At 36.2% G+C, this 19,815-nt stretch overlaps 2 protein-coding genes across 4 annotated transcripts; one reads left to right on the top strand and one right to left on the bottom strand.

The window, feature by feature from the left end:
* Positions 1–9,833: 9,833 nt before the first annotated feature.
* On the bottom strand, positions 9,834–12,739 carry LOC132144710 (mucin-2-like). Its single transcript, XM_059555261.1, has 2 exons — positions 12,590–12,739; positions 9,834–10,246 (listed from the first exon to the last, which is right to left on the bottom strand). Exons 1-2 carry the CDS (start codon positions 12,638–12,640, stop codon positions 9,890–9,892), a joined length of 408 nt encoding a protein of 135 aa, XP_059411244.1. The 5' UTR covers positions 12,641–12,739; the 3' UTR covers positions 9,834–9,889.
* A 1,902-nt stretch (positions 12,740–14,641) lies between these two features.
* On the top strand, positions 14,642–19,511 carry LOC132145284 (shugoshin 1-like). 3 transcript variants are annotated; one of them, XM_059556173.1, is made up of 9 exons: positions 14,642–15,105; positions 15,560–15,759; positions 15,941–15,984; positions 16,506–16,570; positions 16,663–17,520; positions 17,607–17,747; positions 18,519–18,683; positions 18,981–19,080; positions 19,198–19,511. In XM_059556173.1, the coding sequence occupies exons 1-9, from the start codon at positions 14,958–14,960 to the stop codon at positions 19,331–19,333; spliced, it is 1,857 nt and encodes a 618-aa protein (XP_059412156.1). In that variant the 5' UTR covers positions 14,642–14,957; the 3' UTR covers positions 19,334–19,511. The 3 variants fall into 3 exon arrangements, with proteins under 3 accessions (XP_059412156.1, XP_059412154.1, XP_059412155.1); XM_059556171.1 differs by having other exon boundaries at positions 14,644–15,105; positions 18,915–19,080; XM_059556172.1 differs by having other exon boundaries at positions 14,645–15,105; positions 18,540–18,683; positions 18,915–19,080.
* The last annotated feature ends 304 nt before the right edge of the window (positions 19,512–19,815 follow it).

Genomic DNA, 19,815 nt, shown 5'->3' with positions numbered 1-19,815 from the left:
TATATATGTGTGTGTTTATATATATACACATGTTGTTTTTGATCGTCATATTTTTGTGACCAGAAAAATACATGAACCCCCTCTTCAGTATCAGACTAGTAAACTTATTGAACCAGAAACATGGTCAGCTAGATTATCTGACATTCTGATCTTGTAGATCTTGCTTGACTCATTTGTTTGATTCTTAGCCAAAGGTTAAAATAAAGGTTCCCCAGGGTGATATCATAAACTGAGTAAAAGGAATTGACTGACTTTGTTTAACCTATTTTAGTCCAGAAAAAGCTCACTTTCTTAAACATTAAATACATCAACAGTCACATCTTTTTCTCATTCATTGAATAAAATGTCATTTAAAAGCAAATTTCATAAATTCATCCATAGAAATAGTTTAAATTTGTCATCAAAGCTAATTTATTTCAAGCATTTCAGCATGAGCTGTTAAGTTTTGGCTTATACTACTACAAATGTAATAGTCATATACTGGTTATAATAATAATAATAATAATAATAATAATAATAATGATATAACAGTCTATACCTTCATTTATAACTTATATACTACAGTTCTTTGTTAAACAGTCAGGGTTTGCTTTTTTTTTTAGTCCAGGGCTGAATCAGGTAATGCTCAATTCAACAGCATGTAAAGCAGGATGGATAGAGTATAGCTGATGACGGAAACTGTCAGTGAGTTGCTGGATGATGTAGTCGTCCAAATTGTGGTTAGCCGATCTGATGAAGTTTTCACACTTACATGCGAAGTTGTCCAATTGGGTTGAGTTGTCTCTGAAGTATGTGAAGTAGTATAAATTGTTGACACAGTGGGTTGGGCTGTAGTTGTAGTTGTAGAATCTACACTTGTTGGCACAGTGGGTTGAGCTGTAGTTGTAGTTGTAGAATCTACACTTGTTTGCAAAGTTGTTGGTTCTGTGCTTGTAACTAAAGTTGCATTAATTGTTGACAGAATGGTTGAAGATGTATTTGAAGTATTATCAGTTGTTGCCACTGTCACATTAGCCTAGAGAACAATTAAAAAGGTTATTAACCAATGCCAATTTTAGATGTTAAAAATAAAACACAATACAGTGTTTGTTCCTCAGATTTCATTGCTGTGAAACTTCCCTTCCCTACCATTCTCAATATTGTAGAATACTTATTAATATATATATATATATATATATATATATATATATATATATATATATATATATAGAGCAGGGTTCCTCAATAGGCAGCCCGCGCTAATTTCAAATAATTTGGCATTAAAATTCAATCCCCGAGGAAACTGCTGACTCGTTCCATTTATGACGTGCTGACACAAAACTGAAAAAAAAAGATTTGCAATGCTTTGTCCAGTGTAGATGTACGAAGTGACGGCAAAAACATGGCAGGTGCTAAGTAAAGAAAAGTGGACACTGAAAATAGATGATTCAAATGTGAATGGACTGAAAAACAGTTTAAAAAGAGTGAGTGATACCGTCTTTGTTACGGATGCTGTTTCGCGGTGAGTTCACAGTCTTAGCGTAAGCTTGCTTTAGCTTAATTTATTTTAAAGACCTGAGGTAGAAATATCCATTGTTGCTTTAACTATGGCTATAAAGATCACGCAAACTAATATTCAATCTCACATTAGACACTTTTAACATTGAATAAAACATAATCATTAGGCTACTTGAGATTATCACTGTCATATTTTGTATGTTGTTCCTGCTGCGACTTCTAAAATAGAATTCTGTGGCGTTTATTATTGTCATGTGTCGCTGTCGCGGGTGGTTGGAAAAGATAGCTACGTTTTGTCGCGTCACGTCTGGTTGGGACACACGGTGTTACAGTTTGATCCCCCAAAAACGTCTAGGTATAATAATAATAATAATGCTGTCAGATCTAATAATTGAATCTGCAATTAATGAATCTGGAGAGAAGAGATCCAGTCTGGAGATGAGCAGGAACAGTTGATTTGCATGGCAGACATGGAAATCCAGATTTTTTTGTTTGTTCTTTTGTTTTTAATATTCAACAGGCAAAGTTCTTCTATATCTAAATGCAAAAATGTGTATAATTGTTTGAATAAAAAAGACTACAGAAGTCTATTTTTTTCTTATTCCATAGACTCTAATGAATAGATTTAAATTTCAAATAGCAATTGTGTAGACTTTTTTTTTTTAATAATGTCACTACATTTTGTTAGATCTCTGGTTAAAACCAGAATTAAAAATAATTCAAAATAAACCTTCTAAAAACAGGTTTTATTAAATCCTTCCTTGCTGTTTTTTTTTTTTTTTTTTGTTTTTTTTTTTTTTTGGGGGGGGGGGGGGGGGGGGTTGGACATTTTTTCAATGGAAAACCACACAATTATTATATTATATTATATTATATTATATTATATTATATTATATTATATTATATTATATTATATTATATTATATTTTATTTTCCCAAAAAGTTAACTCATACAGCTTTGATAAATGCTTATCAGAATTTCACTTCATCTTATTTTATTCAAGACCATCTGGTCACACATATTTTAATAACACATAATTATATTATAAGATGACAACATCGAGTGTGAATGTAAAACACACTAGTTTTTGATGGATGTATGTGTATTTACCTGAGCCTGGGAGACCAGCAGAGCCAACATCCAGAATTGTGTGATCAGGCACTTCATGATGGAGAGAAAACAGTAAAATATGCCACAGAGAATGAGATTTGCTTCGATACGATGTCAAAATGCGACCAATCCAGCAGCTTCCAATGTGTTCCGTGGCCCTCCTCCGCTCTTATATAGGGCTCGTTTATGAGCTGTAATTATGTCATATTTTCACAGGTGTGAATTAGTAAAAACCACACCCTGGTCCAGGATGATGGTGCCATTTATTATTGGTTGGTTGCCCAGCTTCTATTGACTTTATGCTACTGTTTTATGGATTTTTACTGGTTAACTTTTTCCTGTAAACAGAAGCCAAACAATTGTCCTCTTTGCCACTCACACTGTGTGGTAATATATGTCATCTTATTATTTAGATTCACTGTGTTAAAAGATCATTGATATGTCAATGTATTGATGTTATGACCGTATAGTTTCCTCATGATGAGGATTTTTTTCCACTCTATTTTCCAGGTATACTGTAACAAACTGTTTTGAGCAGCTGCTGAACATATTTCTTGGAAAAATACTTTTGCTTCCTTGTTCCTCTGGATCATGTGACCATAAAGAAAAACATCTACAAATTAGTCCTATAATGCTCTCAATAAAGATATACATTTATAGTATCATTTAAACTCACAACTCAACTGAAACTCATTGGTTTTAGAGTTGCTTCTGTTTTCTTCTTCCTGATTTTTTTCTCATCAAAACTCTTTCCTCTATTGCCAATGTAGGTCACACTGACCTACAGTGGCAATAGATTTTCAGTCAGGTTCCAGGCCTCACCATAGCACATAAACTGCCCTTTTGTAAATATTACAAATAATTTGCTTCTTGCGTCAGACTAAGGCTGCATCTCATTGCTAGTTTTACTTGATCTTAGTGCTGCATTCGACACCATAGATCATGACATACTCATAGATCAATTACAAAACTATACAGGTATTCAAGGACAGGCTTTAAGATGGTTTAGTAACTACCAGTCCGATCGGTACAACCTTGTTTATTTAAATGGGGAGTCAACTCATTTATCAACAGTAAAATATGGAGTGCCACAAGGATCTGTTCTAGGTCCTCTGCTATTTTCAATATACATTTTGCCCCTTGGTAATATTATTAGAAAATACGGGATTAGTATGCACTGTTATGCTAATGATACTCAACTACATATCTCAACAAGACCAGATGAAACTTCTAAATTATCTAAGCTAACAGAGTGTGTTAAAAATGTAAAAGACTGGATGACCAACAATTTTCTCCTATTAAATTCGGACAAGACAGAGATGTTACTTATGGAATCAAAAAACAGTACATAGTGTCTCATAGATTACAGTTTGCAACTAGATGGATGTACTGTTACTTCCTCTACAGTCAAAATTCTGGATATTATAATAGACAGCAACTTGTCTTTCGGAAACCATATTTCCCATATTACAAAAACAGGATTCTTCCATCTCGGAAACATTGCCAAGCTACGAAATATGTTACCTGTTTCTGATACAGAAAAGCTAGTTCATGCATTCATGACCTCTAAACTGGACTATTAAAATGCACTTCTTGGTGGTTGTCCTGCATCTTCAATAAACAGGCTACAGGTAGTCAAAAATGCAGCAGCTAGAGTCCTTACCAGGTCAAGAAAATATGATCATATTACCCCAATTCTACAGTCTCTGCACTGGCTACCTATTAAACTCCATATCAGTTACAAAATATTATTACTTACCTATAAGGCCCTTAACGTTTTATTTAGCTCCTGCATACCTAACTAATCTTCTACCATGATGACAAAGTCCACTAAAGGAGGTAGAGCTTTTTTGCATTTGGCTCCCAAATTCTGGAATAGCCTTCTGATATTGTCCGGGGTTCAGACACACTCTCTCTGTTTAAATCTTGATTAAAGCAATCTCTTTGGCTAAGCATTCAAATAATGCATTTTGGACTGCAGTTATATCTGATACAATGTGCATTATTATTCTTTAGCTTAGGTTAAACTAATTAATTTTACTTGGTTGGAACAGCAGCTACGCTAATTATGTCTCTATTTGTCTCTGTTTAAATCTTGATTAAAGCAATCTCTTTGGCTAAGCATTCAAATAATGCATTTTGGACTGCAGTTATATCTGATACAATGTGCATTATTATTCTTTAGCTTAGGTTAAACTAATTAATTTTACTTGGTTGGAACAGCAGCTACGCTAATTATGTCTCTATTTGTTTCTCTGTTTTGCCGTAACTAGGATTTACACAAGCTCCAGTCTGGATCCAGAACACCTGAGAAGAGATGATGCTCACCCCTCAGAGGACCTCAGATGATGCTAACCCTGAAACAACATAAAGAACTACCAAATTTTTCTATATGTTTGATTGCATCAGATAAAAATTACTGTTAATAGTGTTCATCGTCTGTTTGATTACATCTTTAAGTGATTTTTCTGTACCTTTCTGCCATATGCACTTAAACTGAGAGTCACCACTGATAAGCTACTACTAAATATTGTAGAAACGTATTTGTGGCGAGTGGGGCGGGGCCGAGGGACGTGGGAACAAGGAGTGAGGCCGGCAATGATTGGGCAAATCAGTGGCACCTGCGGCCCACCGCCGGTCTCGAGTCCCACGTAGGAGATGGAAGGATATAAAACTGGAGCGACGATAGTGAAGGACGAGAGAGAACCAGGCCTGGGCTTTTAGTTGTATTTTGGTTTTTATTTGAGCACACCAGTCGTCCGTGAGGGGCTGATGCGCTGTTTTGTGTTTATTTTTATTATTAAAGTTTCATTTGATTGTCCGCCGGTTCCCGCCTCCTTCTTCCGGATGAATATGAACGGTTTTATCATTACAGTGGTGCCGAAGCCCGGGAGAAGGAGGGACGCGCTGCTGAAGATCCCTCGCCGCTGTGGGGAATCCGCGGTGCCACAGAGCAGGCGAGGAGGATGCCGACATGGACGCTCGAGGCGGTGGGCTGGAGCGAGTTGCCAGGGATGGGCGGGCAGCAGTGCGTCTGGGAACCGGAATTTTTTTTTTTTTTTTTTCTCTCCCCTCTCTCGTCTCTGTCGCTCCTCCTTCCATCTCCTTTCCTCTCGCCTCGTCTGTCCTACCCCCAGGTTCCCGCAGGTCTCCGTGAGCAGTCCCCCCGGAGGGAGGGGGGGGGGGGTAGAGCGCAGTCTCGTGTGTACCCCCCGGCCTGCGAGGGGCGATGGGGGTATGTGGCGAGTGGGGCGGGGCTGAGGGACGTGGGAACAAGGAGTGAGGCCGGCAATGATTGGGCAAATCAGTGGCACCTGCGGCCCACCGCCGGTCTCGAGTCCCACGTAGGAGATGGAAGGATATAAAACTGGAGCGACGACAGTGAAGGAAGAGAGAGAACCAGGCCTGGGCTTTTAGTTGTGTTTTGGTTTTTATTTGAGCGCACCAGTCGTCCGTGAGGGGCTGGTGCGCTGTTTTGTGTTTATTTTGTATTATTAAAATGTTTTTTGATTGTCCGCCGGTTCCCGCCTCCTTCTTCCCGATGATTAGGAAGTTTGAATCATTACAGTATTTTTCTGTAAATATGCTTTGTAATGATTTGTAACATAAAAAGCGCTATTCAAAAAACTTGAATTGAACTGATTTGCAGAGTGATTTATTTAATAATATTAATAAAGGATAATGTGTATGGATGCTCCTCAACAGGACTCTGTACTCTTGACACAGGCTTTGAAGGGCTGTTGAATTCAGGGTGCAGAAATGTATGTTTTATTTATAATGTTTTATTTAGTAAGATTTCAACTAAACTTTCTGAAGGTTACAGTAGTCAAGAATCAGGTTACAGTAGTCAAGAATCAGTAGGAAGTGTTCAGGCCTTTGCTTTGAATGACTTTAGCATCTGCAGCTGCAGGATATCACTAGTCTCTCACACTACTTTAGTGTGATCTTCGTCCACTCTTCTTCCAATGTATTCCACAGTTCGGTGACTACAGTGTGTTTCTTTGCCATAATTTTGGATTTTCCACAGATTTTCAGTCCGGCTTAGATCAGGACTCTGGCCCATCCGTTTCATTATTTCAATGTTTTACCTTCAAGTAATTAACTGTTTTGCTGTGTGACGGGCAGTGTCCTGCCTGAAAATTCCTGGCTAATTGGGCAATGAACACAAAAAAGAAACTGTGTATCGCGACAAGATGTTTTGGTACATATTTGCATTCATGTTGCTGCCCAACCCTTGCTACAGAAAATGTCCCCAAACAATGACATTTCCTCCTCCACCTTCTTCTTCTCCACACACTATTGGTTCAGTCATTCCCCAGTTTGACGACAGGGTGATGGAGGATTTCACTCACATATTAAGCTAGCAGTTAAATACAGTTTATCAGATAAGTGAAATTAGCACCAGGTGAAAAATTAACAACAATAACTGGGAGGTACTCTAATTTTGTTCAGAGGTTTTTAGACTGTGCTTAAGAATATATTTAATAGAACTATGCTTAAAAAATTGTTCTTTTACTCCTATTAAGATAACTTCAAATAAGTGACCTCAAAATTTTGGAAATTGTAGGTCAAACATCAAAATTTGTAATGTATTATATTATATTATATTATATTATATTATATTATATTATATTATGTAATTTTTAGAGTTTGGTTTTTTTAGTCTTTGCACAAAATTTTCCCAAAAGTTTGCATTCTCAACCTCTTGAAAACTGACTTTCTAATACACATAAAACAAAGACAATGAACACAAAAACAAGACTCCTTAGAAATGCTTTTTTATAAAGCTGTAAATCTGTCAGTTTAGGAGTGAGTATAGCTACAGCACATAAAAAAGAAATGTTTTTCTTTTGAAACATGTCGTGTAATTCTATTTTTGCCATGCAATCTACACTTTGACAGTGCTATATGTAGACAATTCATCTTTCATGAAAATACCTGGGTGCGGAAGCTTAGAGTTTAGAGTTTTGTCATTAACATCAGAATAAGAATATGGGTAAGTGAAAATAATTTACATACAGTCATGTTTATTTATTTATTGAAATTAGTTTTTCTATGTCTTCATAAAATGAATAATATTATTTATGTATTTCAAGTACTCTTTATTCATTTTTATTATCACAATTATTAAACACTGTACTGTTGCTGCTGCTGCTATTGTTGCTTCAGCTGCTGCTGTTGTTCCTGCTATTGTTGCTGCTACTGTTGTTATTGCCGCTGCTACTGCTATTGTTGTTGTTGTTGCTGCTGCTGATGCGGCTGGTGCTACTGATGTTGTTGCCACTGCTACTGCTATTGTTGTTGTTATTGCTGTTGCCACTGCTGGTGCTACTGTTGTTGTTGCTGCTGTATTGTTGTTGTTCCTGCTGCTTGTGTCGTTGTTGTTGCTGCTATTGTTGCTGCTGCCACTGTTGTTGTTGCTGCTGTTGCTATTGTTGCTGCTGCTGTTGCTGCTACTGTTGTTGTTGTTGCTGCTGCTATTGTTGATGTTCCTGCTGCTCGTGTTGTTGTTGTTGTTGTTGCTGCCGGTGTTGTTGTTGTTGCTGCTGCTGTTGTTGCTGTTGCTACTGTTTTTGTTGTTGCTTTTGCTGTTTTGGCTACTGTTGTTGTTATTGCTGCTGCTGCTGTTGTTGCTTCAGCTGCTGCTGTTGTTGTTCCTGTTATTGTTGCTGCTACTGTTGTTATTGCCTCTGCTACTTCTATTGTTGTTGTTGTTGCTGCTGCTGCTGCTGCTGCTGGTGCTACTGTATTGTTGTTGTTGCTGCTGTATTGTTGTTCCTGCTGCTTGTGTCATTGTTGTTGCTGCTTTTGTTGCTGCTGTTGCTGCTGCTGTTGTTGTTGTTGCTGCTGCTATTGTTGATGTTACTGCTGCTCGTGTTGTTGTTGTTCCCAGTGTTGTTGTTGCTGCTCTTGTTGTTGTTGTTGCTGTTGCTACTGTTTTTGTTGTTGCTGCTGCTGTTTTGGCTACTGTTGTTGTTATTGCTGCTGCTGTTGCTGAGTCAATCTTTTGTTCATTATCTAGCTCGGCTCAGTGTTCATCTTCAGTTCTCTCTTCACAGCAGTTCAGTCAGTGTACTGTTTGAGTAAATTAATTACTCCAGGATATTGGTTTGTTTTAACTCAGAAAGAGTGTCAGCCACATTAAAAAAGTTAACAGCTTAAGTCATTTGTGGATTAATGCTTATTAGAGACGTGAACAGTTTCAAACTATTCAGTTTGATTTGGTGAACTGGTTCAAGAAGAATCGGATACTTTGAGTGATTCGTTCGCGAACCAGATATCACTAAACTGCAGTGTTTTGAAATCTCACAACAGACTTGGAAGAGAAGACAATGCTGAATAAAGTCATAGTTTTTGCTATTTTTGGACCAAAATGTATTTTCGATGTTTCAAAAAATTGAAACTGACCCTCTGATGTCACATGGACTACTTTGATGATGTTTTTCTTACCTTTCTGGACATGGACAGTATACCGTGCACACAGTTTTTATAGGCTACTCCCCTTTGCTATTAACAGAAACAACTAACATTATGTTGAACATCCAATCAGCTGGCCTCTCACTCATTGCACTCAAAATGATATTTCTTTTTTTTTCTTTAAAAAGTTCTTATTTTCCAGTGCAAATATAAAAATCATAGTTTTATCTTAATACAGCAAAATAAATAAAGATACATTGTTGTCATTGAATATAGTTATTTTTTTATTTTCCTATTGTTAAACTCTTATTATAAGCATAAATATAACAAAGGTTAAAGAGGAAGAAAAAAAAACTCTAAGAACAAGTCTAACTTTTCAATAAGTTTTACACAATTTTGTTTCTCAACTAGATGTGTCTTGTTCAAATGATGTTGAGACATTAATAATGCAAGACAAAATACAGATTAAGAAAACAATTTGCATTTTCTTAGTTTGGTTGCTACATCATGCTTTCCACGCGTTTAGACAATGTATTATTGATAGTCCAGTATCAAGATTATGAAATGTAGGACACATTCAATTGCAATGGCATGACTGGAATGCTCAAACATTATTAGCACTCTGTATTAGACAAAGTAGAACATTAAATTGAGCTTTTTTAAGAACATTTCTCATAAGATAATGTAAGGCATTGTTATGGACTGACGAGATTAGCATTGCATGAGTTATCTATATAGCAAAATAAACATGAAAGTGCCACAAAAAGTCATTTCCTGACTACTAACTACAAAAATAACTGAAGAATGATTAATAGATCCTGACGTTAATGAGAGTTAATGCAGGTAAAGCATTATTTGACTGCATTAAAGATCCACTATGACAAGAGACATCAGAGAGATCAGCAGAAATCCAAAGTCGACAAACTGGGCTGAAGCACTGCCATGAGAATGGTCGAAGGAGTCAGGGTTTGAGCTGGGAGTCAGCAGGGGTTTTGCCATGGTGCTGGTTGTGACCACAGGTTTGGTAAACGTAGGTTGGGTTATGGTGGGATGTGGTGATGTGATCAAGGAGCTCTGGGATTTAAGGTTTGGAGAAGGGCTGGTAATATGAGTCGAGGAATTGGTAGTGATGTTTGAGTTGGTCATAGTTTGGGAGATATCGTGGGTGGATGCAGTCACAGGACTGACTGTTGTGTTAATATTGGTCTGTTCAGGTGTGCTCTGTTAGAAGGAACAGATAAAGACAATTTATGAATAAAATTGTCATTTGAAATACTTAGAATGATAGAAAGTTCTAACATGTTTCCTCCTTTTTCCAATTTAATTGAAGCATGAAAAGAAAATAATAGCTGTGTTAAGGAATAGTATGACTGAATCACCCTGGATTAGAATTAGAAGAACATTAAACTGAGGCATGATTAATATATATATGTATAGAAAAAAAAAATAAAAAAAATAAAAATAAAAAAAATAAAATATATATATATATATATATATATATATATATATAATCAGAATCAGAATCAGAATCAGAAAGAGCTTTATTGCCAAGTATGCTTGCGCATACAAGGAATTTGTTTTAGTGACATAAGCTTCCAGTAAACAGAGACAACAACACACAGACAAAAAAAAAAAAAAAAAAGAAAAAAAATTTACAGGAGATTTACAAATTGGCAAATAAATAAGTGTATAAACAATTGTGCTATAAATGATAATGGAATAGGATTGAGTGAGATGCAGGAATGTTCTAGGATGGAGGGGTAACAAATAAATATAAGGATATTGCACATTTTTGCATAAGTTTAAGTGGGAAACATTTAACTGTTCATGAGGTAGATTGCCTGGGGGAAGAAACTATTCTTGTGCCTTGCTGTTCTTGTATTTGCGGCTCTGAGGCGCCGGCCAGATGGCAAAAGTATATATATATATATATATATATATATATATATATATATATATATATATATATATATATATATATATATTTTTTTTTTTTTTTTTTTTTTTTTTTTTTTTTTTTTTTTCTCATAATAAGAGGAATCAACTCATGCATCTTTGGAAAGCAAATTGAAGTGAACTGCCAAATCTGATATTGCTGAATTTATATATGTGCTTATAATATATGTTTATATGCAGTTTAACTGGTGTTCATGACACAAACATTGACACATGACTAATACATTCCAAAATGGACAATGACCCCTCATGCTTGCAGGAAATGTCCTGAGTTGACTCATGCCAAAATAAATACATAAAAATTTTTACAACATTAATTTTTAGCTAACATAAACTAACATGTATCTTGGTCAGTGTTAGTTAATAAAATACAGTTGTCCTTTGTTCATGTTAGTTTACAGTGCATAAACTAATGTTAACATAATTTAATTTTCAAATTCTGTTAATAAATGTTGATCATTAACTAAGGTCAATCAATGCTGTTGAATTATTGTTCAGTGGCTAATTATTAGCACCATAGCCACTTTTCTAAAACCTTGTTTGTTAAAATCTCAGTCCAGCTTGTATGTTTATCAGATGGCAATTAGACTGTGGGTGTGCAGGTTGGTCCTGAATCAGAACAGGACAGGCAAATGGTACCAGAACATGATTAGAACATCGCTACAGGGTGAATAAAAGTTCATGTCAGGTACACGACTCCTGTCTCATATATAAAGCCCAGACTGCTCTTTTGCATATCCTGGACCTTTAGGCTTTTTCTGTCAGTTCCCTTTCATCTCCTCTTAAATGTTCTGTCTTTATTATCTCATTTAGTATCTGACTTTTTCCACTCATAAATGAATTTCCTCATTTAGGAAAAATATTTTCTTACAACTAGAAGCATTTTTTAAGCACCACCTTTACTGTTGAGGATCAGTAATTTTCTTTATGAATAGTGTTGACTCCAGTAACAAATTGTTGTGCATTTGCAAGTCAATTTGGATAAAAGCACCTGGAAAATGAATAAATGTAAATGTAAATGTAAATGAATGCTTTTCACGTTAAAAGGAAAGTTAATATTTTAAGCAGCTTGTGTAGGTTTCCTTAACTAAGTGATTTTCTTAGTATGAATCAGAATAAAACAAATGAATAAAAGGATCATTAAGAATAACCAGCCTAAATAAATCAGGCTAAATTGTAGTGTAATGTGACAATTTAAAATAACATTATAATACTCAGTTGTGTCATTACTCCAGTCCTCAGTGCCAAGGGATCCTTCAGAAATCATTTTAATATGCTGTTTTGCATGCTCAACAAAACATTTCTTGTTATTGGTAAAAAACGTATTAGCTGGTTAATATTTTTTGGGAAACTGTGATGCATTCCCCCCAGAGTTATTAGATTTTTTTTCTTTTAATAGCATTTATTTTATGAAAAAATACATTATAAAATACATTTTGGTTAATTTTGATTAATCTAAATCCATCCTTGCTAAATAAACATCAGCCTAACTGACCCCATACATTTGAATATTTTGATGCATATTGATATATATTATTTATATAAAATAATAAGAGATGTAATAAATATCCACTGATGTTTCAGAGGTTGTATCTGATGATCACTCACCTGAACAATACCGAGAAGCAGGCACATATAGAGGACAGCACAGTGTCTCATTGTCCCAGTTGTTTGGATCTAAGTTGACGTGCTTTGTCTGTGGCAGTACCCACCTCCATCCACCTTCTTAAATACTGCTGATAAAGACCACTTAAATATGCAAAATCACTCTTATGTATGTGACACAAATCTGATTTAAATGATCATGGAACATTTCACACGGAGCACCATCATCATCAATAGCCCCTGGCATTTAGTCTCCATGACTGAATAAATGCTTTTGTTGGTCCCTTTTCCGGTTTATTACCCTTATTTATTTATTTTTCAGCATTCACTTGTTTACTTGTCTTATATGGTTAGTCACTGTGTTTATGGATATTTGCCTCTTTTTACTGTCAAGGTGTTAAAATTTTCTCTGGTTTTACAACACACGCCTGATTCCAAGTTTGTTTGTTTTTTTGTTTGTTTTTTTGCTAACGAAGAAATTGCTCACAAATCACCCTCACAGATAACTTCTGGAATGCAGTTTTGTTTTGTGATTATAGTTTGGGGAAAATAATCCACAATTTGAGGAAATGTTTTGCTACTAGGAAAAAATCATTAAGTTCAGGTTTGCATAAACAAACACAATTGATTGTACTAAAAGGCATCACACTGCCATGGGTTGTGTTGTTGAAGCACATTTTGTTCGGATCAGAAACAATACAACTATGTCCATTTTTTTTTTATATAACTGATGTTCCTCATGTTGTGACGATCACATGGAATTGGATGACACTGATTACTAGTGAGATTACAAACCTTAGCAATCTGACAAAGGTTTGTGTATATGTAGATGGTCGTGTTTTTTTACAACTTCACTTCAAGAAATGATCTTTTTAGACTATGAGGAAGCATTCAGGTTAAGTAATTATAATGGTTCCAATATATTATTATACTCTATCACAGTGTGAGAAGCTAAAGCATTTGGACCGGAGTCAGTAAAGGGGAGGAGCACTTCCCGTACCGGGTAAATCATGCTTTGTTTAGCAGGGAACTTTAACAGCAGGTCACGTAGCTGATCTTGTTAGATCACAATGATTCCATTTCGGCAAAATAATATATATATTTTGTTTTGTTATGGTCCACTAAAGTTCAAATATTTTGGCAAGTACAACAATAAACTAAGAATTGTTTGCCCTTGAATCACACTACATTATGATTTTATGAAGAATTTCCTCCATACAACTTTTTGGAACCCATATGCATTATGAGACCATTTCAGTCTTTCTATAGCAGTAAGTGTATTATTTACTCACATGTCTATAAATAGTGAAATAGAGAACTTATAATCATGAGACTCTTCTTTCATTCTCATGAACAAAACCAAGAGAAAGGTCATTCAGAATATTAAATAAACAACATTTTACAAATCTTATCTTGTTAAATCATGATTCGATAAATAAATAAACAAGTATAATAAAAAGGAGATAAAATGTGCTTTCACTTATATAATTATGTATTATCTAATAATTATACATAATTACATACTCTATAGCATATTTTGCATCTACTTATATGTAGCCTATCTCATTTATTAAAGTAAACTTTTTTAGAACAGAAAGTTTTATGCAGAACAAGAATATTTCAAACAAAATATCTAATTTATTTATTGTGTTATAATCATGATATAGCGTCAAAGGAAATAAACAGAGGAAAACATCCTTAAAATAAGTAGCCTATTCTACACACTCGTTTTTTCCTTTTATTTAGTCTATTTATTCGTTTGCTTGTATGTCTGTTTGTTTGTTCACTCATTCATTCGTTCATTTGTTTGCTTGTTTATTTAATGTTATTTTAATCGTTCAGAGTATCAGTATATATCAGTTCAGCTTCAAACCGTGTGGTTTCAGTTTATTGTTTGCCCATTTTTGTTTGTTGACATTTTCCATTTATAATTAAGAAACTAATCACAAATTTTCTTTCTAAACTCTTAGTTCCAGTTAAGCGAATTTAAAATTTTGTGTGTTAAAATTTTTAGTGCTAAATTTTAAGAAGACCGCCTGCAGACGACATTTGCAGGAACCACTCGCGGAAGTGACGTAACTCTACGTTTGTTCATCCAATCAGAGCTCACAGCGCACGATTTCGAACGTCAACGTCCCCGACGGGAAATACGACACAGAAGCAACTAACACAAAATACACAACTTACGCACTATCCTATCTAAAGTAGCTGTTTATTCATCTTATGATAGTGGCAACTAATTGGGTGAGACGTACGCCGTGTTTTGGTGAATGTCGCCGTAATATGGAGATAAACGTTAACCGTTGATCAACTGATAGACTTCACGCTGCTCTATTTCGTGGATGAGAGACTGATCGCGCGCAGCTCAGCCATGGTTCGGGAGCGTGTGGTGCAGAAGAAGTCCTTCCAGCAAAGTCTGGACGACATCAAGGACAAAATGAAGGAAAAGAGAAACAGGCGTCTCGCCAGCGCTTTAGCTGCCAGCCACGGCCTGTCCAAACTGAAGAACAAACACACAGGTGCGATTACACGAGAATCTGGCTTTGTGTTGCATCCAGTGGCCAGTGTATTTGTATATTTGTTACTTTAGTTGTACCTTTTGATGTGTTTTTGTGTTTATAACTTCTAGATTGTCTTTAATGATACCGTTTGGTACCAGTACTGGGTCTATGGAAACACACCTCTCAGTTATTAAAGAGATAGTTCACATAAAATTATGCATTGTGTCATTTAAGCACCTTCAAGCATTGTTCCGAACCCATATAAATGATTTTCTTCTGTGGAAGACAAATTGAAATGTTAAGGACTGATAGCCTCAGTCCCCATTCACTTTCTTTGCATTGTTTTCCATTAACCCTAACATCTCCATGAATACACAAATACACTGTTATGTTGCACAGAATGTCATACAGGCCTGTAAGAAAATGAAAGGCCTGCAAATCATAATTTTCCAATATATTTTGTCCTCCACAGCTACAGTGAAGCCGTTTGTCCTGAAGAGCGTCCAGGTGAATAACAAAGCTCTTGCAGTGGCTCTACAGACAGAGAGGGAGAAGGTACGGCAAGCGCAGGGGGTCATCCTGCAGCTCAAGAAAGAAAGACAAGCGCTCATCTTTCACCTGCTGATGCTGAAGAGGACGCTTAAAGATCAAAAACCTGCTGAAAGTGCCCAGGTGGGAGGTGTACACAAGGTGTCACCGGATGTGGACTACTTATTTAGTGTGGTGCTTATATGTAAAGTTTTCATGGATGGAGACATGGGTGGAAATGCAGTGTAGGATGTTGCATCCATGTACAGATTTTTCTTTGTATGGGCATATGAAATGATGTGTTTTAAGTGTGTGTTTTTTGTAGGTTTCTCCCGTTGAGACGAGTCCACCTCATCCCATCAGTCCTAAGTAAGAAAGAGCAAATCTGTAGCTCTAAAGCTTTTCATAAAAAGTATAACATCAGGGGTCAGTAAGATTTTTTGAAAGAAGTCTGTTATGCTCACCAAGGATTTATTTACTGATTATAAAACAGCAATATTGTGAAATATTATTACAATTTAAAAGAATGCTTTTGTATTTAATATATTTTAAAATGTAATTCTTTCCTGTGATGGCCAAGCTGTATTTTTTAAAAGACATTACTCCAGTCCTCAGTGTTTCATGATCCTTCAGAAATCATTCCAATATGCTGATTATTATTCCCAATGTTGAAAATAGTTTTGCTGTTTAATATGGAAAGCGGATTTGTTGATCGAAAGCACAGCATTTACCGGTACTTGAAATAATTATTTTGTAACACTATACAATTCTTTACTGTCACTTGAATAAGAACTTCTAATACTTCAGATTCCATTTGGACCAAAACACAGATTTTTTCACGATTCGTTCAACTTTTTGATGATCATATTGTTTCTGTCATTGTGGTGCAGACCCGTACATGTGGTTGAGACAGATATCCCTGATCATCACTCAGCAGAACCACCTTTTGCTGCAGGTACTGGACTATATCCTTATCACCTTAGTTGCTGAATACTATAAACAGTCTGTATGTTCGTAGTTTTAATCTTTACTGGTTTATGTCTGCAGAGGCTGTTCCAGGTTGTCGCAGTGACAGACAGGTTTCGTTGCCCCCCACAGTAGGAACAAGGCGAAAGAGACGCTCTGAGGTTGTGAGGAGGCGAAGCTCACGTTTTGACTCTGGCAGGGTTGAGAAATTTGACACAGTAGATGTGAAAAGAGAAGATACTATTGATAACAGACAAGAGCTGGGGCTAAACACACCATTGGAGGATGTGTGTCATGAACAAGAAGAGCTTAATGAGGAACAAGCTGGACAAAAAATGCCGAACTGTGAGTTCAACCTAGAGATTTCTGAAGTCCCATCCATTCAGCACTCGACACCTGAGCCCCCCCAGCGGCCCACCAGACAGCCCAAGAAGAAACCTACCCAAGCTGCTCCCCGCCCCAAACCAGAGAGGGGACGCAAACCAGACCGAGCCCCATTGAAGAAACCATGGGAAAACCCCAAACCCCGTGCTCGCTCCAAGAGCCGGGACCGATCTCAGAGTCGTGTAAAAGGGCCGCATCTACCTGCCGATCGCCTTAACTCCTCATTGGGTGGCAATGACACCTTTGACTTCGACTGTGAAGAGGCCATCCATCTAACGCCTTTCAAAGCAGGAACCAAAGCTGTGGAGAAACCATCACCTGATGCTCCGGATAAAGAGGACGAGGTCCTGCCCAGTCCTGTTGCCATGGAAACCAACAACAGCCTCTCGGAAGATGAACAGGATGAGGATGATTCTCCTTACGTACCGAAGAGGAGATCCAGAAGAGCTCGGAGTCCACCGCCCAGACGGGCTAGCTCTAAAAGACGGTCCGCTCAAGAGGCCAGAGCAAACCAAGGAAAAGAAAAGCAGGACCATGTTGAAATACAGTCCACGGGTAAGCATTCAAAGATGTTATTTTGTATATGGAATGGATGTGTTTTCTGTTGTTTGATTTCATTGTTTTAAATGAATGTTCTACAGAAAAAAGTGGGCCTGAAACTGAAGAAATTGGCCTGTATCTCCACGATGATCTTGACCCAGGCCTTCTGCTCCGACATTCACCAGTTTGTGTTCCTCCTGAGAATCCCGGCCAATCAGAACCAAGCCAAGATATCTGCCAAGGTAACTTTGAATGTGGGAACAGTAAACTGAAACATTATAGCATTTTTCAGGATTTTTGCAGCTTTCAAAATGGTTTTTCTTGTTCATTCTCCCTTCCACAAATTAAGGCATCTAAAGATCTTAAATTAGAGCACAAATTCTTACATTTAGTCATGCATTAAATGTTGCATGCACTGCAAAAAAATGAATATCGTCCTCAGCATTTTCCAATGCGAACCTCTATGTAAATTGAAGATATGAAGCCTTGTTTTCTTAGAAATAAAACAACATGTTTATGCTTAAACAAGAACAAATCAACAGGGTATGAAAACATGTTTTCCTTTTAATAAAATTTATCTTGTTTTAATAATAAACTTGCTCTTTTTATTATTTTATTTTTTTTATAAAGAAAACAGGACTTTTTTCTTATGTCTTTTTGCTTCTTAAGTAAATGTATCTTGATTTAAGAATCTGTAGATAATGGCATTGGAAAACAAGACAAATACTGATGAAAGTACTGATGAAATGATGAAACTTTGAAGCATTGCTTATACAAGACATTTGAATTTAGAGGCCGTATTAGCATAATATTCAATGTATTCCCTAAATTCTCTTTTTTTGGTCTTACATTTATTTTCATAAACCATTTTAACAACAGAAGTATTTATTTTCATTTTACTTTAATTAACTTTAATTTACTTTGAATTTAATTAACTTGCTCTTCTAAAGTCTTACATTTGTTTATAAAATCTGCAGAAACTCTGTTTTAACAATAGAAATATTTTGCCTTAGCGCCACCTTCTGTTGTTTCAGTGGAGTCTCCGATCCCGATTACTCCTGGTGGAGAGGCGGAGCTTATGATGATTGACTGCCCAATATTTGAATTTCCAAAGCACCCTTGCAGCTCATCCGACCGGGAAAATGAAATGCCCTTGGTGAATAGAAGCAGGAGAAAAGGTTAAATTCTCTACTTGTTTTCTTTTTTTTTTAATTCTATTTGACTTTAGATTCTGTTACATCTGTTGTTCTGGGCTCTCTTGTCAATCTCAATATCGTTTCTAGTCATGTGTTAGCATATATCTATCTATAAATATTCACTCACCAAAATCACATTACTTGGGGTCACTTTTTCCAGGAGTGGTAGAAGGAAAATGAATTTGTCACACACATGCACTTGTGTTTCTGCAGGTGGGCTGGTTGTTCGCTCCTTTCTGGGCTTGGGTTTGAGTGATGTGACAAATCTCTCCCCCGCAGCCCATCAGAAGCCCATGTCTGCTCAGAACACCCCTCAAAGCACCAGTCGTAAGCGCCGCTGTACGAGTAGTGTCAACTACAAGGAGCCCTCGATCAACTCGTAAGTTCTTGGAAGATTAAATAGTTCAAACTGCCTGGTATTTCCTCTTTCTGGTATTGAATCTTTTTACACTTATGGCATGATCTTTTTGTCATCTAACACACTTTTATTTTTTAGGAAACTTCGACGTGGTGACAAATTTACAGACACGCGTTTCCTGCGTTCCCCCATCTTCAAACAGAAACCCACTTCCCGTCGGAGTTCAATTAAAAAGATGGAATTATATAACGAGTCTTTTGTGGGTTGTCGCTGAATATCTGATGTGACTTAATAATAGGCCTTTGTAACATGATTCAACTTCATAGAACTACACTGCTGTCTGGCTAAATCTTTACTTTTTTTCCTTAAATTTTTTAACTGTTACATAATTGAATGAAATGTTTTAATCTCATGACATCAATTGTGAATATTAATAAAGTCTGTTCTTTTAATTGTTGTTTGTTTACATTTGCAATGAGAATTACACAATTCACCAAAAACCATTTTTATTAGACCTACAGCTGGATCCATTTCAACAGACTGGTTTCAGAGGATTTTAATTTCTAATTGTGTGCATCAATGACATTTTGTAAGTATATCATTTTAATGATAGTATGATAATTTTAAAGATTTTAATTTGTTGACAATGACCATATAAAATAAATCAACTCCTAAATAGCCGAGAGTAGACGTGTAGTACCAATAAAAGAGCTGAAATTGTTTCTTATGTGTATGAAGTTACAATTGTTGTTAAGT

Source organism: Carassius carassius, chromosome 8, assembly GCF_963082965.1.
Source record: "Carassius carassius chromosome 8, fCarCar2.1, whole genome shotgun sequence".
NCBI classification, from domain to species: domain Eukaryota; kingdom Metazoa; phylum Chordata; class Actinopteri; order Cypriniformes; family Cyprinidae; genus Carassius; species Carassius carassius.
Note: the sequence above shows the minus strand (reverse complement) of the source record. Positions and strands in the feature narration are given on the sequence as shown.

Excerpts from the sequence above, each read along its gene's own strand:
- LOC132144710 (XM_059555261.1), bottom strand. The coding sequence starts at position 12,640 with ATGAGACACTGTGCTGTCCTCTATATGTGCCTGCTTCTCGGTATTGTT. Across the intron at positions 10,247-12,589 it reads TGCTTCTCGGTATTGTTCAG|AGCACACCTGAACAGACCAA; the intron begins GTGAGTGATCAT and ends TCCTTCTAACAG.
- LOC132145284 (XM_059556171.1), top strand. The coding sequence starts at position 14,958 with ATGGTTCGGGAGCGTGTGGTGCAGAAGAAGTCCTTCCAGCAAAGTCTG. Across the intron at positions 16,571-16,662 it reads AGAACCACCTTTTGCTGCAG|AGGCTGTTCCAGGTTGTCGC; the intron begins GTACTGGACTAT and ends TTATGTCTGCAG. Across the intron at positions 19,081-19,197 it reads AAGGAGCCCTCGATCAACTC|GAAACTTCGACGTGGTGACA; the intron begins GTAAGTTCTTGG and ends TTTATTTTTTAG.